This window comes from Panthera tigris, chromosome E1 (assembly GCF_018350195.1).
Source record: "Panthera tigris isolate Pti1 chromosome E1, P.tigris_Pti1_mat1.1, whole genome shotgun sequence".
Lineage (NCBI taxonomy): Eukaryota > Metazoa > Chordata > Mammalia > Carnivora > Felidae > Panthera > Panthera tigris.
In genome coordinates, this window is record NC_056673.1 from 20104074 (window position 1) to 20127198 (window position 23125).

Sequence of the window (23125 nt, forward strand, 5' to 3'; positions counted from 1 at the left end):
ATGTGGAACAGGCAGATTGACCGGGGTTTCTGTCTTTATACTGCCATGTTGTAGCTGTGTGAGCTTGGGGAAATTCCTTAACCTCTCTCGGCCCCATTAGGTTTTAGGAGGGAACTAATAAGATCTGCCTGTAGGGTGTTAGGAGGGTGGAGTGAGGTGACAAATGGAGTAACAGTGCCATATAAACTGCACAGGCACAGTAAGATCCCTGTAGGGACATCCAAGGTGTGGGTGGAGCCAGGCCCACCCACCAGGCCTACACCTGTCCCCTTGATTGACCCCCTGCTGACAGGAAGCAGGTCTGGCCTAAGAGGTAGTGAGCACTCACGCCAGCTGGAGGAGACTGGGGCCCTAGCTGACTCTGTTCACATGGCAAAGGACCATGACCTTGAGGATGGCCGGCCCTGTGGCCAGTGGGACGCCCCCTCTCCTTCCCTGGAGGGAGGTTAGGCTGGCTGGGGTGAGCCGGGGAGAGCAGACTGCATTTCTGCAGAAAGAGTCTGCACCAACCGGGTTTCTGAACAGAGGGATCTCCCTCGTGATGTTTCCAACCTTATAGCTGGCTGCTGCTTCTCCTTCTCCTCCTCCTCCTCCTCCTCCTCCTCCTCCTCCTCCTCCTCCTCCTCCTCCTCCTTCTTCTTCTTCTTCTTTTTTTTTTTTTTTTTAACAAGGTTTGCCGCCTCAGCTCTTCACCTTGACAGCTGTGCCCAAGGGAGCTTTGTGTGTATGTTTAAGTAAGATCTTAATCCTTTCTGAGTGGCATTAAAGTTGTCATCAGGAGAGCAGGGCGGCATTGACCTTGTAAACAATGAGCAGATAGTGACCCTGGGAGTAACTGAGGTGGCTTCAGGAATCCAAGAGGGAAGGGTCCCACCCCACTCACCCATTCGAGGCTGGTCTGCTAGTTCAGGAACCCTCAGCTTGGGAGATTGGCCTCTCACCTTCTTCATTTCTCTGTGTGCTGCGGGTGAAAACTTGGCCACCTCGGACAGCACCCACATGAGTTTCCCCAGCATCCAGCACCTTCCACATCCTTTAGCAAAGGTCTAATGAGGATCTCTGTGTGCCAGACTTAGCCACCCACGCAGTCCCCGAGTCTTGACATCTGGAGATTCATAGCCACATTTTCTATACCTACATACCCAGAGACCCAGATGGTTAATGGCGAGGAACAGGAAAGACACTCATAACACTTGCAGTTAGCAGTCAATTAGATGGGAGTGCCAATAACCCAGAAGACGGAAGTAAGATTCAAGATGACTCAGGCCTCACCCAAACTGATGACACCCAGCAGGAAGGCAGTGCAGGTGTCACTCCCCAGTGACCCCGGTGCAGAGTGGGATGGTGCACAGACAGAAGGGATCCTTGCCAACCAGACAGGAGGGGGTGGGGCTGTATCATAAAGCAAACAACATGTACTATTCTGTCTGAGGCATTGATTCAGACCAGAGGTCACTCTGGTCACCATAAATCATGTCATTGATCTTCTGGACTGAGTTGATTGATCTGCCTGCACCCCTTCCTTCCCTGTCTACTCTGTGTGCATCCCAGCTCAGAGAGGCGGCTTCATTCACAGCCAGCCAGACCCTGACCGGATAGCCAGTAGTTAGCAAGTGTCAGCCATGTGCAGGCAAGCAACCCCTCGAGGCAAGTACTATTACTCTCCCCTTGCTGCAGGTGCAGAAACAGCCTTAGGGTGTCTCAGGGACTTGCCCGAGAAGACCTAGCCGTAAGTGGTGGAACTGGCCCCAGACCCAGGCTGCCTGACCCCAAAGGCTGTGCTTCAAACCACTACCGTATGTTATGAGAACCAGAAGGCAGGCCTTGTCCTTGTGCATGTTATTTATTGTCAGAAACCAAGGGAGGTCTTTTTTTTTTTCTAATGTTTTTATTTTTGAGAGAGAGAGAGAGAGAGAGCAAGCAGGGTAGGGGCAGAGAGAGAGGGAAATAGAGAATTCCAAGCAGGCTCTGTGCCGTTATCTCAGAGCCCGATGTGGGGCTCGAACTCACGAATTGTGATATCATGACTCGAGGGGAAGGTGCGTCGGACACGAACCAACTGAGCCACCCAGGCGCCCCACCCAGAGAGGTCTTAATAGACATCAGACCCCACCATTTAGCTCCTGCCCAATGAAAATATTGCAAAGACAAGGCCATCACATTTTGTAGCAATGACAGGCAACCTCTGCTGAGCACATCTGATACTCTGGGCCTGTGATACAGGATGCACATACGTTTTTCCTGTATTGACAAATCTTATGAGGTGGGTACCGTCACTCCCATGTCACAGGTGGTTCAGAGAGGTGAAACGACTAGCATAATTTTCTTAGAAGGACGAGGGAAGTACTAGGAGTGAGTGGGAGCCCCATGCTTCTAACCAATGCTTGAGGCTGACGTGTCTCTTGCTTCTAGCTAACTATCACGTGGCTAAAATTTAGGTACTTTAAAAACCAGTATTTCAAGGGCTCCACCCAGCTTTTCTTATAGATTATATAGATGATACACCACGTGTGCATCCCCAGAGACTTAACTCAGGGTTTGGCATATGTTAAGCAGCAAATATTTGTAGAACAAAGGAGAGAATACATACATAAATAAAGTTATATTGCTCAAAGGTAGATGTTCTGCTGATTTCTATTTGGATTTTTTTGTTTTAATGGCCAAGGGAGACGTTGGAAAACACCTGCTTTAAATTATTTCAGGCTAACATTATCGCAGCTGTGCATTATGATAAAGTCACCAATTTATCTGCGTGCTGGTGTGGACCCAGAACTTTTTCAAAAGAGTTCACAGTCCAACTAGAACTGGTCCCTTGGCCTGTGCAGAGGTGCGTTTCACTCCATCTTGCCATTCTATCCCCATCCTCTGCCCCGTGACGTCTGGGGCATTCATACTGGCCTTATGGAACTGTCATCCATGAGGCTAGGTTCCACACAGCTTGTCCGGAATCCTGCGTGGCCCAGGCTTCCTGCCCCGGGATGACCTTTATTACTATATTGATATGTATGCATGCCCTTGTTCCCAGTCCCTCTAGTCCAGGGCTAATCTGCAGCCACTTGAGGAAATCTTTCTGCCATACAAGGAGGACCGGTGAGTCCAGATTGTTACTTTCGGGATTCTAGAACCAGGATCCAAACCTCAGATCCTGGATCCCAGAATCTCGGGCTGTTGAATCTCTCTGATCTGGAAGGAACTCTTGAGGTCCCCTCCAGTGGCTGCCAAATTTTACTCCCCAGATCCCACCCCCACTCAGCCATAGGCTCTCTGCGCTCTGCTCCATGGGGTTAGGGGTGTGGGTAAGGTTTCCTTTGAAAAGAGTGTTTCACTGTTCAGAAGTTGGTAAGCCTTAGACCTCTTTATGTCACAGAAAGCTGAAGCCCAGAGAATGCAGGGGCTGTGCCCAAGGTCACGCAACTAGCCAGCCACGCCCCCATTCCAGACTCCTGCCACAATCCCAAATTGACCCTTGACCCCGGGGTCGTGGACCCCTCTCCATGGGTAGGGTGAGAGAAAGGTCAGGGCGGGGAGGCTGGACCCTGGGGGCTTCCCCACCGCCTCCCTACCGCTGCGGATCCCCCCGCACCCAGGAGGCCGACAGAGCAGAAGCTGGGCCTGCAAGAGGAAAGAGGCCAGCCCAGGGAGGCTGGGGCTTCCTCTGTCCACGCGGTAATTAATGAGCGGCTCCGTCTCCAGCAGCCAGCCCTCCACAGCCCCGCAATGCAGCCTTCAGCCTTCCTTGCCGGCCCTGCCTGGAGAGCGTGGGAATCCTTTGTCATGCAGATCCCACTGCCTGTCTGTTTGCCACCCTGGGATCTTTTTTTTTTTTTCTGTTATATATGGCTGACCCCTTGGCTAGGCAGTAAAAAAAAAAAAAAAAAAAAAAAGATCTGACAATAGATCAATACCTAATTAAAGCCAGAGGGAAGGCATGAAAGGGGAGAAGAAAGATTTATAGTCACCCTGGGAGGGGAGAAGGACTTGGGAGTTCTAGGTTCATGACAGTGCTTTTTCCTGGGAGATCACATCCCCCTTGAGACCAAGAATTTGCCATAGGGATCTCCCAGCGAGCTGAGGAGCCTTGAGAGAGGTCTGAGGGGGCAGCGAGGGGAGAGAAGGCGGATGATGTTCTGGGGGCTCCCGATGCCCAGGTGTGTCGGGCGCCTGGGTTCCCGGGTTGAGCCCAGCCTCCTCCTAAGTAGCGGACCCTACACTTGTGTGGAGCCTGCAGTTTGGCACTTCTGCCCGTCTCCACCCAGGCAGCGGCTAATTGGCTCCCGAGCCTGCGGGCATTTTCCAGTGGTGGTTTCTGCGCACTCACCCAGGCCAGCCACCTCAGCCTCTGAGCCCTGGGCTCTACCTCCTGGTTATTTTTAGTCTCTCGTGTCCTTCCCTGGAAGCCAAAGCATTGATCACACTTAAATGAGACCAGAACAATACATTTCCCTTCTCCTCTCTGCCCAGCTTCCCTTCCAGCACAAAAGTTTGTCATCCCCCAGACCAAAAGTCTACCCCCTTTTCCCCCCAGAGGGTATGACATCATCTCTCTCTCTTCCTTGGGACTTTTCAAGGACATTTTTCCTCCAGCGGAACCCCCAGTCTGGAGATTCTGTTGGCCTTTTGTCACTCGGCCGGAGGGAGGGAGGTCGGAGGTGAAGCCAAGCGGGTTTCTAGATGCCGTTGAGCAGAGAAATGCTCTGGAGCGATGGTGGAGGGTGGAGGCTGACCTCTGTCTGTACCAGTTCGGGGAGTGGCTGCCGTTGAGGCCGCGAGCGTGGACTTTGTGTCGGCAAAGCTGGACTCAAATCCTGGCTGCAGCCCTTCCTACCAGTGACTCTGGGCTCAGCCTCCTCACCTCTGCATTGAGGCTGCTGTCACCCTCCTCAAAGGGCGGCCTTGGGGGTTAAACGGGCCAATGTAAGTGAAACGCGTGGCCAGCGCGCCATACACGGTGGCCCACGCGTGGCAGCTGACCCTGCAGTAAGTACTGCTACCGTTTGTTATCGCTCAGAGCCCCGAGGTAACGCCAAGCGGGGCAGAGTTGCAGTGACAGGCAGGTGGTCCTTTCCCTCCACTGGGTCTTCTGTAAAAGAAGTTCGAATCAGATGGCTCTTTCAAGCCATGAATGTAAGCTTCTAGGAGGCCCCAGGGCGACACCGGATGAAAGGAAGAGATGGAGCCTTTGCTCTGGGGTCTTACCCCCCAAGGCTGCTGCGTGTGAGGGCCTGGGGCAGGGGCGGGGAGTGCGCACCAGCACCCTTGAATTCCTGATGTCTCTCTGTACCAGGGTCCTTGGCGGTGTCTGTGGCTGACATGACTGCACCAGTTGTGGGCTCCTCTGGAGGGGTGTATGCACTCGTCTCTGCCCATCTGGCCAACATCGTGATGGTGAGCACCTGCTGTCCCAACATGCCTATCTCGGCCTCCCCTCTGCATGTCAGTCCTCGCCAGGGATCTTCTTCGACTTCCCGGCTCAGGCCCAGAAATGCCAGGCAGACCTGGCTGGTAGGAGGGCTCACTGACACCTCACTTTTTGCAGGCTGATTTCAAATGGGGCTCTTCCATATACGATTCATATTTTTTCCTTCTTGCCTATGAAATTACTCATTTCCCTATGCTACCCCTTTCCCGTTCAGCTTTAAAAAGTGTTACAGTAGGGGTGCCTGGCTGGCTGCGTCAGTAGAGCCTGCGACTCTTGACCTTGGGGTCGTGAGTTCAAGCCCCATGTTGGGACTAGAGCTTAGTTTTAAAAAAGAAAGACAATGTTTGGTGTCCCTGGGTGGCTCAGTCTGTTAAGCACCCACCTCTTGATTTTGGCTCAGGTCATGATCTCACAGTTCATGAGTTTGAGCCCCGCATTGGGCTCCACGTTGACAGTGCAGGGCCTGCTTGGGATTCTCTCTCTCCTTCTCTCTCTCTGCCCCTCCCCCACTCTCTCACTCTCTCTCAAAACAAACAAACAGAGGGGCGCCTGGGTGGCTCAGTCGGTTAAGCGTCCGACTTCGGCTCAGGTCATGATCTCGCGGTCCGTGAGTTCGAGCCCCGCGTCGGGCTCTGTGCTGATGGCTCAGAGCCTGGAGCCTGTTTCGGATTCTGTGTCTCCCTCTCTCTCTGCCCCTCCCCCGTTCATGCTCTGTCTCTCTCTGTCTCAAAAATAAATAAACATTAAAAAAAAATTAAACAAACAAACAGTTATTAAAAAAATAATTGAAAAAGGGCGCCTGGGTGGCTCAATCAGTTGAGCCACCGACTCTTGATTTCCTCTCAGGTCATGATCTCTCGGTTCGTGAGTTCCAGCCCCACATTGGGCTCCATGCTGACAGTGCAGAACCTGCTTGGGATTCTCTCTCTCCCTCTCTCTCTACCGTTCTCCTGCTCTCTCACTCTCTCTCTCAAAATAAATAAACTTTAAGGGGCGCCTGGGTGGCCCAGTCGGTTAAGTGTCCGACTTCGGCTCAGATCATGATCTCACAGTTCATGAGTTCAAGCCCCACATCGGGCTCTGTGCTGACAGCTCAGAGCCTGGAGCCTTCTTCAGATTCTGTGTCTCCCTCTCTCTCTGTCCCTCCCCTGCTCGTACTCTGTCTGTCTCTCCCTCAAAATAAATAAACGCGAAAGGAATTTTAAAAAATAAACTTTAAGAAAAATAATAAAAATTTAAAAAAGACAACTTTAAAGAGTATTACAATCCTTGACCACTAGCATGCATCGTAATTGTAATTCATTGCTTGTCACAGATGATTAAAAGTAAAGGGATCTCAGCAAAATTCTCAAAAAGGAAAGGAGCCTCTAAGAGGTTAAATGATTTGTCCACAGTCACAGTGAAGATTGTGGCAAGTCGGGACTTGAACCCATACTTCCTGACAGCCACTCAGGTGTCATTCCCTTACACCAGCCTCTCACAGTGTCGGGACACGGCCATTCCTTTCCCAGGCTCTTTTTTGCCTTTTCCTGAAGGGCATTCTTTTCTTAAGATTTTTGTTTTCTAAGTCATCTCTGCGCCCAACATGGGGCTCGAACTCACAACCCCGAGACCAAGAGTCACACGCTCTGCCGACTGAGCCAGACATGCCCCTCCTGAAGGGGATTCTAGTGTACTAGCTGAGAGCCCAGGCTCCGGAGCCAGTCAGCCCAGATCTGAGTCCTGGCTACTTACTTCCCAAAGAGGCACCTTGGGCACATTACTTAACTGCGCTGTGCCTCAGTTTCTACATCTGTGAAATGAGATGATATTGATAAATGAGATAAGGTGAAAATAACCTATTCAATATAAAGGTTAACTCCCTCCTCCTCCAAGAAGAGGCCAGGGTTGGACCCTGAATGGAGACAGAGTCTTTAAGGAGAGAAATAGGAATCCGTCTGATAGTCCCAGAGGAGGCCAAAGTCCTTGTTTTAGAGGCAGTCGGGAGGAGGAGTCACCGGGAGCGGCCCTGCAGGCCTGATGCCCACCAGGGAAGGCCCAGGTTCTACTCATCCCCGGCGCCTGGCCCAGGGCTGGCCAAATGGCAGGTGGTGCCAAGTAAATTTTTTTTAAGATTAAAAAAAATGTTTATTTTGAGAGAGCGCACACGTGTGCAAGCAGAGGAGGGGCAGAAAGAGAGGGAGAGAGAATCCCAAGCAGGCTGCACGCTCAGCACGGAGCCCCATGCGGGGCTCAGTCCCATGACCCCGAGATCATGACCTGGGCCGAAATCAAGAGTTGGACGCTTAACTGACTGAGCCACCCAGATGCCCCAGTTGTTTGTTTTTTTTTTTAAGTAATCTGTACCCCCAACGTGGGGCTCTAACTTACAACCCCGAGATCCAGAGTCGCACGCTCCACCCACAGAGCCAGCCAGGCGCCCTCCTCCCACCCCCAACTAAATTTTGAATGAAGGAAGGAAAGAAGGAATGAGCAGTGTCTAGAAACGGCATCGCTTCCCCCAGGGTCCTCCTGTTCTCACCTCCCTCCTCTGTCACTGTCTTCACCCACGTGGAGGATGTGTGAATGCTGTTACAACGTCTGGAGTTCCTAAATTCTCCCATTTCTTCTTTATTATTTATTGTCACTGTCACCTGCCAGGCTCAACACACCATCCCTTTTCTTTTCACCAAAGTCCCCTTTGTACATCGAGAGAGAGAGTGAGCGAGCGGCAGAGGGACAGAGGGAAGGAGAGGAGGGTGGGGGGAGAGATGGACCGACAGACGCCAACGACATTTACTACTCATCTGAATTTTGGCAACTTCACGTGAGCACCTGAAGAGACACAGCAGGTGTAGGAAAGCTTGCGTGGACGTGCGAGTGTGTGTGTGTGTGTGTGTGCACGTGAACTTACACACGTGTGCGTGCGCACACGCACACACACACGGCCCGGTCCCCTGAAGATCCTGACAGCACAGGGCTGCCTCACACAACCCTTTTAAATGGGTCATTCTGTATCGGTGCCACAGCTTTCCCCAGACACAGCTTTTTCTCTGGATTCCACCTCCGCCTCTCCCCCCTCCTCCTGCCCCAGTTCCCTTCTGGAGGGGATGGAAATGCTAACAAACTCCCCTCCCCGCCCCCCCCCCCCCCCCCGCCCCAAGATGTGTACATGGGTGAGGGGACCAACAAGCACAACTAAGAAGAAATAAACAGTTCATAGAGAGGCCCTGTTTCCACCCCCTTCCCTGCAGCATGGGAAACAACCCTGGGGCCCCAAAGTTCCCATGGTGAGGGCAGATCACCCCAAGAACCACGGGGTGGGCATGGGGCTCGAGGAGGGAGGTGTGAAAGCAGTTTTGTTCCCGTTTACACTTCTTTCTGGCAAGTAGCCCATGGCCTGTGGTGGTGGAGATGAGCAGTCCCATCCGAGAGCCCACTACCCTTCTAGAAGGACGTGGCTTTCGCCGGCCAATTGGGAGCGTCGCAGTCCCCGGAGCATGACATATGGTAGCCTTTCCCTAGAAAGTTGTGTGATGCTTATCTGATGGTGAAACAAACCTCGTTTTCTCATTAGAAAGGTTGGTTTCCTTTCAACAAGAGGCCGCCTTTACCCAAATTAGCTCAGCGCCCAGCACTTGAGAGATGCATTAGCACGAACCCTATACATTGGCCATTTCTGTGGGTCAGAAGCATTTAAACATTGGCAATTTCCATCTAATAGGTATGCTAGAATTTTGAATTCCCAAATGAAGACTTGTGTGTGAGTGTGTGTGTGTGTGTGTGTGCCTGCGTGTGTGTGTGCAGCGAAACACCTTGTCAGAACGGATGGGAGAAACAGCATGCTAGTCAGAGAATCTAGACGTGAGTACTGGACCGACCATCTTAAAAGCTGTGAGTTGCTTCACTTCTCAGGGTCTCCGTTCCCTCATCTGCAGCCCCTCTTTATGAGGTAGTTGTGAGACAGACATGGAGAGTGAAAACGGTGGATGTGAAAATGCTTTCCATGTGGCAAATCACCACACAGCTGGGGGATCGCGTGTGGGTCTGGATGTGTGTTTACATATCCTTGAATACGTATAATTTTCTGTGTTTATCAATTTTGCCTGTTATCTGTAGGAGCAATTAGAAAATGTGTCCCTTTTACATCATATACAAAACAGAAAAAGTGTTCAACACTTCTGTTCTCAGGACTAAGTGAGGGATTCTGCCTTAAATGAAAGCATGTCTTGTTTTTCATGAAAACTCTCTGGGTTCCAGGGGTGCCTGGTTGGCTCAGTCGGTAGGGCGTGACACTCTTGATCTCAGGGTCATGAGTTTGAGCCTCATGTTGGGTGTAGAGATTACTTAAAAATAAGATCTTGGAACACCTGGGTGGCTCAGTCAGTTGAACGTCCAGCTCTTGGTTTCAGCTCAGGTCGTGATCTCACAGTTCATGAGATCGAGCCCCATGTCGGGCTCTGTACTGACAGTGAGGAACCTGCTGGGGATTCTCTGTCTCCCTCACTCCCTGCCCCTGCCCTGCTCACGTGCATGCGCATGCTCGCTCTCTCTCTCTCTCTCTCTCTCTCTCTCTCTCTCTCAGAATAAATAAACTATGTAAATAAATCAATAAAATCTTTATAAAAAACCCCACTCTGGGTTCCAAAAAGCTTACAGTTTACATCAAGGGATTAAGTTCAGAAAATATTTCAACAAAAAAACCGGATGGCGTAAAAAACTTGCAATGAAGACTTCTTAGTTTATTTTTTTATTAAAATTTTTTTTATTTTTTATTTTTAAATTTTTTTTATGTTTATTTCTGAGACAGAGAGAGACAGAGCATGAGTGGGGGAGGGGCAGAGAGAAAGGGAGACACAGAATCGGAAGCAGGCTCCAGTCTCTGAGCTGTCAGCACAGAGCCCGACACGAGGCTGGAACTCACAAATGTGAGATCATGACCTGAGCCGAAGTCGGTCGCTCAACCGACTGAGCCACCCAGGCACCCCTATTAAAAATTTTTTTTAATATTTATTTATTTTTGAGACAGAGTGTGAGCAAGGGAGGGAGGGCAGAAAGAGGAAGACTCGGAATCTAAAGCAAGCTCCAGGCTCTGAGCTGTCAGCACAGAGCCGGACGCAGGCTTTGAACTCGCAAACTGTGAGACCTTAGTTGAAGTGGGACACTTACCCGACTCAGGCCCCAAGCCTTCTTAGTTTAAAGACTAGATGTGTTAAGATACACATAATTGAATAATTTATTAATTGCCTTTTGCTGGGGCCCACAGGCCAGAGTTCCGTGATTCCATGTAGGACATATTTACTTACACTCTCTTCTATACGATAGCTGCTTCCCTAAAACATTTGAGATCTCAGTTTTTGCAATGGGACCATCTTGTCAAAGCACAAAGAGAGCATTGTCTAAAAGACACTGGAGATCTCTATGTCGTAAGGTTCATTTCATTGCTAAAAATCCTTTCACAGGAAATCAGTCCCCAATTTGTCTGTCATGCTTTCCCCTTTCCTGTGCTGGGTCTTTTTGAGGTCTTTTGACAAGATAGGTGAAACCGGGAAGCTCCCGCCTGGGTTCCAGCCTCTGAGCTCCTAACTGGTTGGGTGAACGAGATGCCCAGGGGACTGGTTACCCCCTTGTTTGCTGAGGGGGGGTTCTTTCTCACCCTGCAAGGCTCTGGGAGGGAAAGACATGAAAAGGGGCTGCAAGAGACGCGTGCCCTGGGGCCGCAGGCACTACCACATTTATAGCCTCAGCAGGGCAGCAGGGCTGGCTGCGAGGAGATCTTGTACTTTGCTCCTGTTGTTTCACTGCAGTTTGGAGGGAATAATGGGGCGGGGAAATGAAGCAGCTGGTGGGAAGGGGTGACTGGAGTTTAACCCCTCAGCTGCTGGGAGAGGAGTCATTTCCCCACGTCCACTCAGCTTTGGAGGCAGGTGGACACACAACAGCCAGTGGGGACAGACGGCACAGACAGAACATGACCCTCAGAAGTGTGGGCAGATGGAGCCCCGGACTGAGGGCCCTAGTGACCTCGACATTAACTTACCATGACCTTGAACAAGCCCTCCTCGACTCCCCATTTCTTCTTTGCTAAAGTGCGGGAGATGTGACTGGACCAAGCCGGTCAACTCCAATGCCTTCAGGGCCAGTTAGGGATTGTAAGCGAGGCTGGCCTGGGGAGCGCTGGGGTGAAGCTGAAACTGCCCGGCTAGTCCAAGGTCATTCAGAAGGTTTAAAGGTGCTGTGCAGGGCAAACCCACTGTCTTTGCCTCAGGTCTAGATGATCACGTCAGACACTTACGTGACGCTTACCACACGCCAGGCAGTGTTCTTGGTGTTCTATGCGTATGAATTCATTTTACCTTCGCAACCCGTGAGGTAGGTAATTGAGGTAGGCACTGAGTTGGCCCAGATTTACAAATGAAGACCTTAGCCAGAAAGAAGTTCTGAGCCACCTCACCGCTGGCCTTGCCAGACCAAAAATATGGAAGGTGCTTTTGAAGACAGACCCCACATAGGGCCTGAGGGAGGGAGGTATGGACCTCAGCTGAAGGAGAGAGCGGCCAATATATTCTAGACTGATTTTGCCTGATATTATCACTCAGGGCACAGTGAAAGAGACGCTGTTTTTAGGTAAGATATTCTTCCAGAGATTTTTTTATTTTTTATTTTAGAGAGAGTAGGGAAGAAGGACAGAGGGCGAGAAAGAGGGAATACCAAGCAGACTCCGCACTCAGTGCAGAGCCTGATGTGGGGCTTGATCCCACGACCCTGGGATCATGACCTGAGCTGAAACCAAGAGTTGGACGCTCAACCAACTGAGCTACCCAGGTGCCCCCAGAAGGTTTTTATGAGGAAAAGGAATATTGGGAGTGTTCTGTATCACTTTTTTTTTTTTTTTTTTTACATTTAAAAAATTTTTATTTTTGAGAGAGAGACAGAGCATGAGCAGGGGAGGGGCAGAGAGAGAAGAAGACGCAGAATCTGAAGCAGGCTCCAGGCTCTGAGCTGTCAGCACAGAGCCCAACGTGGGGCTCAAATCCACAAGCCGTGAGATCATGACCTGAGCCAAAGTCAGACGCTTAACCGACTAAGCCACAGGTGCCCCTCACTTTGGTTTTTAATTGTGGTGAAATACACACAGCATAAAATTTATCATCTTAACTTTTTTTTTTTAATGTTTATTTTTGAGACAGAGAGAGGCAGAACATGAACGGGGGAGGGTCAGAGAGAGAGGGAGACACAGAATCTGAAGCAGGCTCCAGGCTCTGAGCTGTCGGCACAGAGCCCGACATGGGGCTCGAACTCACAGACCGTGAGATCATGACCTGAGCCGAAGCCAGAAGCTCAACCGACTGAGCCACCCAGGCGCCCCTCATCTTAACCATTTTTAAGTATACAATTCGGTTGTGTCAAGTACATTCTCACTGTTGGGAAATCATCACCATCCATCTCCAGAACTCTTCATCTTACAAAACTGAAACGCTGTTACCCATTAAACAACTCCCCGTTCCTCCCTCCCCCAGCCCCTGGCAACCACCTTTTACTTGATGTCTCTATGAATTGGCCACTCTCTGTGTCTTGTAGGAGTGGACTCATGCAGTATTTGTCCTTCCGTGACTGGCTTATTTCTCTGAGCATAATGTCTTCAAGGTTCGTTTGTTAGAACATGGCAGGATTGCCCTCCTCCTTAAAGTGAATGACATTCCCTTGTATCTCTGTCTGTCCATCTAGGGATACTGGTTTGCTTCCACTCTCTTTTGGTTGTTGGGAATCAGACTGCTAGGAACGTGGGTGTCACTGTTAGGGGAGAATTAGGATCCGTGGGTGGACATGACAGGGAGGCAAAGCCTGGCCGGATGATAGCAGGAAGAATTTTTCAGTGGTTAGAGCCCCTTCACAGGGCTGCCCCAGGGGTGTCACGGGGCTGGGAGGGCCATTTTGTCAGCGGCTCAGCAGTGTGCCCTCCTTTGGGAGGAGCTGGTCCTTCCGTCAGGGACTCCCCAGGCCCTGCCCATCCTACGGTTGCATCCCGGAGAGGAGCTGAGGGGTCGCCCACCGCCAGCTAACTGCTCTAGGTTAGGTTGGGTTGCCAGATCCAGTGGAGGGCATCGATTCCTGTTGTTCCCTGTCTTCTGGTGGGGCTTCTCTGTGGGCAGTTGCCAGCAGGTGACAACATCGCCTGCCATCGGCTTCTTAGCATAGAACACGTCAGCAGGAGAAGATGAGACTTCCCCACCTGAAGAGCAGCCGTGTGTCGCCACCTTACCCTACGTGAAGAGGGCTCTCCAGTCAGTGAAGAACAATGGGGAAAAGGGAGGCAATGGGCAGGAAGCCGAACGCCTTCTGCAGGATTTCACCCTCTTTTTGGCAGATGCCCCGCATCCTGCTTGCTCCACCAAAGGTTCCATAAATGTTATTGTATGTGCCAATGCTCAGGGCCTTGGTAAAATTTAACACTTTCCCCCAACGTCAAAGGAGTGCGAGACGTGTCCTCAGCTGGGCCTGGGCCAGGCAGCAAAGACAGAGCGGGTGGGTGGGAGGGAACAGAAGCCCCTGGCTCTACCCCGTAGCCTCCTTCCCTGTGGCTGGTGTGTTCCAGGGAGATTCCAGACTTCTGTGCGTGCCTCTATAAATGACACGGTGCTTTGAATGCGCCGCGGGAGAGCCCCTCAAAGGAACCCTGTGGCAAAGTCTTTTGTAAAGTGAAAAATCCTTTTGTAAGATGAATAATTGTACTCTGTCTATCTGCTTTGGAGGTTCAGAGTGTCCTGAGATTCTCAGGGGAAAGAGCGATTTGTTTGAAGGCCATCTGGCTCCCCCTTTTTCCAATGCCTGATCCTGTACAGCATCCCCCTCCAAGTGACGTAAAGCCCCCGTTTGGAGCTCTCAGTGATGGGAAACACACGGTCCCCCAGGATGGAGCGTTCCATCTTTGGACGGCTCTTGCTTATTAGAAATGGAAACATCCTGAGCCTAAAAAAATTCTCTGATGTTTTCATCCATTGAATCCTCCACTTACAGATCACACTGAATATGACTTTTCCTTATGGTGACTCACTTGATACTTGATAACAGTGAACTTGACCCTGGGTCTTCTCTTCATCTGTTTCTCACATGCAGGATTTTGGTTTCTTTCATCATCCTGATGGTTCTGCTTTGACTTTGCTTGGTTGCCGTCCTGCATCCCTTTGGCAAACGTGAGACCTGACAATTAAGGCAGGTTTCAGGTGCTGTCAGCTCATGTAGAGGGGGCAGGGACCTTATCTTCCTAGATCTGGATTCTCTCCCTTTTCTTTCTCTCTTTTTTTTTTTTTTTAATTTTTTTTAACGTTTATTTATTTTTGAGACAGAGAGAGACAGAGCATGAGTGGGGGAGGGTCAGAGAGAGAGGGAGACACAGAATCCAAAACAGGCTCCAGGCTCTGAGGGGTCAGCACAGAGCCCGACGTGGGGCTCAAACCCATGGACTGCGAGATCATGACCTGTGCTGAAGTCGGACGCTCAACCGACTGAGCCACCCAGGCGCCCCCTTTTTTTTTTAATTTTGAGAGAGAGAGAGAAAGAGGGCGGGGCAGAAAGAGAGGGAGGGAGAGAATCCCAAGCAAGCTCATCATAGAACCTGACGTGGGGCTCGATCTCACGAATTGGGAGAACATGACCTGAGCTGAAACCAAGAGTCCTATCCTTAACTGACTAAGCCACCCAGGCACCCTATAATGTCAGGTTTTCTTTTCTTTTTTTTAAACTCTTTTTTTTTTTTTTAATGTCTTATTTATTTTTTGAGAATGAGAGAGCGCGTGCACGTGTCCGCGGGGGAGGGGCAGAAGAGGGGGAACAGAGAATTGGAAGTGGGCTCTGCACGGACATGGCTGACAGCAGCAAGCCCCAGGCGGGGCTCGAACTCACGAACCCTGAGATCACAATCTGAGCCAAAGTCCGACACTCAACCAACGGAGCCACCGAGGAGCCCCGATGTCAGGTTTTCTTAAACAAGATACATCCGCGGAGGCGTGGTCCGATCTGGAACTAATGGAACTTTCTCCTTTTGCTGTAGAACTGGTCAGGCATGAAGTGTCAGTTCAAGCTGCTGCGGATGGCTGTGGCCTTGATCTGTAGTAAGTACTGATGGGGCAGGCTGGGTGGTGTGGAGCCCTGCACCAGGCCTGGAGGATATAAAGATAGCACAGTCCCCGCCCTCGAGGGGTGTGTGATCAAGGGAAAAAGGGAGACATGTCAATGGTATGTGACAAAGTGGGGCTGTTAGAGAAGTCTGGCCCACTCTGCTACCACTTAATCTTTCTTAAAGTTTTTATTGACTTATAACATGGAACCAGAAAGGTGCGGGATGAGTATCCAGCTCAATGACCAGCACCCAGATCAAGAAAAATAACTTTTTTTTTTTTTACATTTATTTATTTTTGAGAGACAGAGTGAGACGAAGTGAGAGTGGGGGAGGGGCAGAGAGAGAGGGAGACACGGGATCGGAAGCAGGCTCCAGTCTCTGAGCTGTCAGCACAGAGCCCGACGCAGGACTCGAACCCGCAGACCGTGAGATCATGACCTGAGCCGAAGTCAGACGCTCAACTGACTGAGCCACCCAGGCGCCCCAAGAAAAACAACTTCTTAATAATTTTTGGGTCATGGAGTCAGTCCTTTGAGATCTGTTAGAAGCTAGAGACCCTATCCCCAGGATAGTACGTATGTGCACATGTGCGTGCACACACACATACTCACTTGCAATTTAGCAGGTTCACAGGCTGTAACTAATCCTTGAACCCCTGTGTCCAGGGTGTGGTGGGGCTCTCGTCGGGAGAAGTCAGTTCTGCCTGCAGAGGTCATTTTGAGTGTCCAGAACAGAGACCAGCTGCAAGAGGACATTTCCAGCAAAGAAAGATACAGTGTATGGAGGGAGGGTCATGACTGTCAAGTCAGTTGGCGAGACTGACATGTGAGGTTTGGGACTGTGTGTGTTAGTGGTCAGAGATAATAGGAGTCAGGTCATGAGGGCTGTAAATGCAAAGAGAGAGGTTGGAGTTCAACCTGGATGTGCCAGGAGGCCGCTGGAGGGCTTTAAGCAGGGGAGTTACTGGCAGATTCAAGATTCAGGAGACCAGTCAGGCTCAGAGTAGAGAAGGAGTTGGGGGTGGGGAGTGAGACCAGAGGCCTTATTAGAGGCTCATTTGAGGTGATGAGCCTCTTCCAGAAGCGATGGAGGCAGAGAGAAGAGGGGACACATGGTCTGTCATTCAGGCCTCAGAACACGGCCATGAAGAGGGTATTTTTTTTTTCAATTTTTTTTTTAATGTTTGAGACAGAGACAGAGCATGAATGGGGGAGGGGCAGAGAGAGAGGGAGACACAGAATCGGAAGCAGGCTCCAGGCTCTGAGCCATCAGCCCAGAGCCTGACGCGGGGCTCGAACTCACGAACCGTGAGATCGTGACCTGAGCTGAAGTCAGACGCTCAACCGACTGAGCCACCCAGGCGCCCCGAAGAGGGTATTTTTTATAAGTTTTGGTTTACAGGTAGACACTGGGGACACACTGCTGGCCCAGGGCCACCCAGCTGGTGGTGATAGAGGCAGAATTCAGAGCCAGCTTGTGCCATTTCTAATGCCCGCTCTTTAGCCAGGCTGGGCAGGAGCACCTGGGCTGTCTGCCTGGGTCCACCTGCTACGTGGGGAAGAGGAGGGTGGGCCAGAACAGCCATGGGCCTGTGTGGACCGCACTTCCATCCACTTGCACATCTCTTGCTCGAAGGCCCACAGATTCTTTGAGCCAGGTCAGTGGGGGACGGCGGGGTGCAGTGGAGTGGGGGTGGGGTGAATGTTGCTTCCCTGTCTGCTCAGACTGTATGCAAGGAAGGGAGGAGAAGCCTGAATCTTGCTGTTTAAAACAGTCTAACTCTAAGCATCATAAAAACAAAAATGCTGATTTTGGAGGTGGGGACCAGTGTCTTTCAAACCTCCTTTGTGGTACCCAGGGCCTGCTAAGCAAAGGCAGGAAGATACCCCAGGGCCTGGGTTGGGGGGGGTGGTCAGGGAGGACACAGTGTTGGTTCCCCGGCTGCTCCTTCTCTGCCATCTATCGGCCATCCTTGGAGTTGCAGGGCCCAGGCCAGAAGATTAGGCAATTCCCAGGGGATGCTCATCCCTGGAGGCGCTGGCACCCCCGGAGTGGTTAAGGCGGAGAAGAGCATAGTGGCTCATTAAATGGCACCTGAACAAGTGCAAAATTCACCTCAAAGGACTTCCTTGCAATCTGTCAAATTTGCCTTGGTTTCCTCATCTGTGAAATGGGGATGAGAAGGCTTGCCCTAAGTGTTGTTTTGGTGGTGGGCAATGAAGTGGCAGTTTCCCAGCGACCGTCCTTTCAAGTGAGTACATCCCGTTGGACTGGGTGACTCAAGACGTTCATGCAAGAAGAATGAATTGGAGAATGGGATGGGGGCTTTTTAGACTCTGTTAAGAGAGAAATTCTAGCACTCTGTTGGTACTGTCTATTCCCAGTCCTTCGTTGCCCTTTTCTCCTTCCATCCCGTGTTTCCAGTCACAAAAACACTGGTTCTGAGGGTTTTCTAAAGGTTTTGAAGCAATACATGAAAACGCTTTATAAACTGTAAAGTGCTAGCACATATTGAAGTTGTTATTGATGCTCCAGCAGTGCGGCCTGGTAGTTAGAGGCTGAGACTGTACAGATGGGGAAACTGAGCCTCCAGGACCCATGAATGCGGAGGAGCAAGGGTCTTTGGGTTTCGGCACAAGCTGTCCCCTCTGCCTGGAATGCTCTTTCTTCTTAGGATCTTCTCTTGATATTTCACATCTCTGCTCAAATTTCATGTCTCTAGGGAGATCTTGCCTGATTCCCCAAACCAAAGGATCCCCCTCCTTAGGCCCAGCATTGATTGAAAGTCACCTGTTTTCTCCCCCATAGAATTTTTCTTACTGGAATTATCTTATGTCTGTAATTGACGCTGGTCGATTGCCAGATCTGTAAGCCCTGGGAGAACAGAGGTTGGTCTGTCTTCACTACTGTGTCTCCAGCGCAGAGAACAGACAGTGCTCAGCCTAATGGGTAGTGAATGAATTAATGGGTGGGTGGCTGAGGCAGGGGGTTGGGTGTGTGGATGGATGGGTGGATGGATGGATGGATGGATGGAGTGAGCGAGCGAGTGCAAGGCGTCTCTCTCAATCCCTGCCCAGTGGCCCTCCTGTGACTTCTCTGTCCTTCCTCCTTGCAGTGAGCATGGAGTTTGGGCGGGCTGTGTGGCTCCGGTTCCACCCATCAGCCTATCCCCCGTGCCCTCACCCCAGCTTTGTGGCGCACTTGGGCGGCGTGGCCGTGGGCATCACTCTGGGCGTGGTGGTCCTGAGGAACTACGAGCAGAGGCTGCAGGACCAGTCGCTGTGGTGGATTTTTGTGGCCATGTACACAGTCTTCGTGCTGTTCGCTGTCTTCTGGAACATCTTCGCCTACACCCTGCTGGACTTAAAGCTGCCACCGCCTCCTTAGGAGGCTGGGGGACCGAGGTCAGGGAGGGGAGGGAGAGGCAACAGCAGGAAGGAACATGTACATTCTTGTTCTCAGCGCCAGCTCCTCCACGCTGAGGAGTAGAGAACAAGATGCTCGGCCGCTGTGATGTTTGCGTTCAGGTTTGGACAATGGAGCCTCTTTTCTGAAAGGCGCCTGCTGGATGAGTTGGATGTGGTTACCATTTTTTTTCTACACTGTTCTGAGGACATCGGGCCAAGGTGAAGGCCTGGGGTGCCCTTCCCTTGGGCTGAGCCTGTTCTGTGTGTTTAGGGGACCCCTCTCGTCACAGATTGGGCTTTCCTTCTCCCTCGTCCACACACTGAGATGTCTGGAAGGCCTGAGGATAGAGTAGCCAGGCGGACTCTTGTCCCGCCCAGCCCGGAGGTGCAGTCGCAGGCCAGGAAATGTTCCCTCCGCAGCTACTAGGTTTGGAGCTCTGGAGTGGAAGAAGACCAGGTGGTGGACATGTTAGTTTGAGTCTAGAGGAGCCCAGGGTCCCCCCTGTTGGTGGGCACTGGGGCATGGCCTCTAGTGCCTGGGGTAGGCGGAGGAGGGAGATGCTGTAAGTCCAGGCCTCGCTCCTGCCCTGGAGGTGTCCAGTGAGCGAAACCCAAGAGGAGGGAATAAACTTCATCCCAAGTCCCACCCTAGGGAAGGCCCCATACCAACTTTGGCCTTCTCCCTCCCTGTCTTCCAGAATGCTGACATCTCACATCAGTGCCCCAGCGCCCCGTGGCCTGCCTTGTTTTTAGAGCCTTTTCCTTCATTTCCTGACCCTACATTGTGCCTCTCCTTTGTTCATGGGGACGTGTGTGAGTGTGTGCGTTGTATGTGTGTGGTGGATGAGGACGCCTGTGTGATGGTAGGAGATGCCACGGAAAGAACGTGAGGGGAGTTGGAGGCTGCGGAGGAAGGCTGTGGGGGGAGTGTGGGTGTGCAGGAGGGTCTGCGTGAAAGGAAAGAAAGCACTGAGAGGTGGGAGGGTGTGACTGCCGAGGATCTTACTTTCAGCAAAGCTAGCCCCTTCCTTCCCGTTCCTCATCCTTTCCAGGCATCTCCCTGAGCGCCACTGACCAGTGGGAGACTTGTCCACGACGGAGGGAGCCCTTGGGCCCTCCCAAGGACCCTCAGGACGCCGTGGTTTGCCTTTGCCCAATTCCGTTCTTGTTTTCCTCTGGAATGACCTTCACGTGTAAAAAGGTTCTGTTCTCTTTCCCTTAGGAGGGCAGGAGCTGTGGGGGTGTAAGGCCGGGGCAGGAATGTTGAAGCCATGTGTCCATCTGAGTAGGGGGGACAGGAGGCTGCAGTCAAAGGAATTCCAATTTAGGCAGAAAACTGCTTCTAGAGAATTGTTGGGGATTCGGATGAGGGTCCGAGGTGAGGGCAGCCCATAGACTCAGATACTCAGAGCCTGGAGGGAACTTGGCAGGCTCATCCCTTCCTCTGCCGCACAAGTGGGAAAGCGAGGCTCAGGGAATGACTCCCAGGCAGGAGCGAGTGCAGGCCCTGAGCAGAGAGGAAGGGGAAGAAGGCCTTTGACAAAATCTGTGACTCCCTTTATACTGCTCGCGGAACTCCCAACCACTGACAACCCAGAAAGACGAAGAACTCCCGTCTGGGAAGCAGAGGGACTGGGTCCGCGCAGGGACGGGGCAGGAGCTTGGTCCAAAGTCAGCTGGGCCAGGCAGTTGGGGATCTTGGGCCACTGTGGCTTCCTGTCCTCCGTGATCACACATGAATGAGCAGGGTCTTCATTCAGCCCCAGGCTATGCCAACCGCCCCCCACCCCAACCCCGTCTTTGCCCAGTGCTAAATACATCATCCCGGTCCCCACATGTGGCTGCCGAGGTCACACCGCACTCAGGCTGACACGGTACTGAGGACTGCCCACCCGAGCTGGCGCGGGCCCAGGTCCGTGGCGGAGCTGCGTCTCCCTCGGGCGTCTTGTCTGTGTCCTGACAGCCTGTGTCTGCCCTCTAGAGAGAAGGGGTGTAGTCAGCTTCCTAGGAGGAGACCACGCTGGGACTGGGGGCCAAGAGGACTTGAGTGAGGATGGGGAGGGCGGCCCTGGCCATGGGCCACAGCCCCTCAACCGGAGCAGCGCTGTCCCTCACTGGAGGAGCGGGGAGGCAGGGCTTCCCTGCAGGCACCCCGGGTGCTCTGGGTTGTGGGTGGAGGGAGCAGTCACCCCTGCCTTCTCTGGGTGTGGCCTGGAGAGGGTCTTCCCCTCTCAGGGGCGAGAAGACTGTGAATAGAAGGCTCTAGCAAGCCCTCAGAGAAGCACCCGGGTCCCTCAGGTCTCCAGACGGGAGCTTGCTCCCGAGAAGGACTGTCTGAGGCGGAAATCCCATTTGCTGTCGTGTCTGAGATGCACGAAGGGAGCCTCACCTGACTTTAGGCCGCCAGCCGCAGCTGTTCCCTGTCAGCAGTGTCCAAAAGTGACCCCGAAGCTCGTCAGTCTGCTTAACACCCCCCTCTCCACCCTTGCCCAACCATCAGCTCCGAGCAGGGCCACGCAGTCACTCCACACAACCCAGGTCTCCAAACCAGGGCCAGAGACAATCGTCTGGTAAGAAAGGTTTCCTTTTTGGTGTCTGGCTTTCTCACCCTCCCCTCCCCCCCCCACCACACCCCCAGGGCCCGGCCAGCAGCACATCCCCATCATCCCTCCTTCCCCATCCAGCACAGCCCCTGGCCCAGCTTGGAGGGCAGTGTGCTATGGGGCCGGGGAGGGTGGCTGGTCTTGCATCCATAGGATACAGAAATTGAAAGCCGGGGATCCCCCAAACAGCAGCCATAGATTTGCCCGCTCATTAAACAGAAGAGGAATCACAGAAACTAGGGAAGGGAAAACAAATCTTCAAAGGAGAAATTTTGCTTTAATGACACCATTAATCATTCATTTTTTTAATTAGGAAAAGCTCCCTAAAGAGGCATTTTTGCCAGCTAATAGGACTCTCCATTTCCACAAGGACCGTTCCTACCCAGAGGATTAGGAGAGTCATTGCTCACAAACCCAGATCTTCCCCCACAGTGTTCAATTTCGCTTGCAAATAATGCAGATTCCCAGGTGCAGCGGAAGCCATCTCCTGGCTGCCTTCATGTTGCTCCTGGGGCTGGCCGGAAAGCACCGACACTCCTCTGCCTTAAAAACCGTGAATTCCACCCCCAAGGACTTGAGTAAGTGGAAAACAAAAGGAAACACAAGCTGCAATGTTTGTTTCTAAATATTTTTGTATTGTGTACATTCTGTATATTTTTGTCGCAACATATTATTCGAGCACAGATTCCATTAAAGATTTTTTTTTTTAAGCCATTGGTTATTCAGGAAGTGGCATAAAGGGCTGGCGTGGGAGCCCTGTTTCATCTTTGGAGGTGGGAGGTGGGGTGGGGGGACAGCAGCGGTGCTGGGCCTGTGATGTGCACAAGACAGAGCTGGGACTCAGCGCTTGGTGCTGCTGCTGGTGCTTCCAGTCTGGTGGAACCGTTTTTGAATTGCTGAACTCTTTTGAATGGTTGATGAGAGCTAGGTTTTCTCCTGCCCTAACAATGCGCAGGGAGACAGTTTTGTGTACAATGTGGAAGGAGGAGGTGGTCTGCAAATAAGGAAACTCACTCAGCTTCAGGTCAAGAGCTTTTGTGCCAGCTGTGCTCGTGGGGGTCCCGTCTTCCCCTTCTACCCTTACACGGTGGGAGATTAATGTTTTGACTACTGTTATTGTTGTAATCTTTGAAATACCTAGGTACTTCGTTCTTTACCCCAATAGCCTAGTCTGTAGGTCTTTCTAGGGGCAGTCAACATTCTGATCTGGAGGAAGGGATAGGGAACGTTCTCAGGGTGAAAGGACATGGTTCATGTACAGAAGGGGAAAACAAGAAGGGTGTAAGTGTGAAGGTCCAATGCTCGGTAGGTTTAACAACCAAATGGGCTTTGAATGGATGAAGTCTGAGGAAGTGAGTTGTTTACTCCAGCTTTTCTAAACCGATGACAGCGTATGTGGTTTGCAATTCATAACCGTTAAATTTCATTCGGGGATTAAACTACTCTGTTAAATTCAGCACGGGAGTCGTTTCCCATAATGTTCTTTCACATCAGTTTCCTGTACGTTATTAAAAGAAAAAAAACATTAAAAAAATTTTTTTAATGTTTATTTTATTTTTGAGAGAGAGAGAGAGACGAAGCATGAGTGGGGAAGGGA

The 23125-nt window shown here is 51.5% G+C and overlaps 1 protein-coding gene across 2 annotated transcripts in view; it reads left to right on the top strand.

Annotated features, from left to right (window-relative positions):
* RHBDL3 (rhomboid like 3) overlaps nt 1-23021 on the top strand; it is a 49993-nt gene extending 26972 nt beyond the window's left edge. For both annotated transcript variants that reach the window (XM_042967176.1, XM_042967177.1), the window contains 3 exons: nt 5285-5385; nt 15450-15510; nt 18634-23021. In XM_042967176.1, the coding sequence (XP_042823110.1) occupies nt 5285-5385; nt 15450-15510; nt 18634-18905 (434 nt within the window). In that variant the 3' untranslated portion in view covers nt 18906-23021. The remainder of the gene's footprint in view (nt 1-5284; nt 5386-15449; nt 15511-18633) is intronic.
* Nucleotides 23022-23125: the final 104 nt, after the last annotated feature.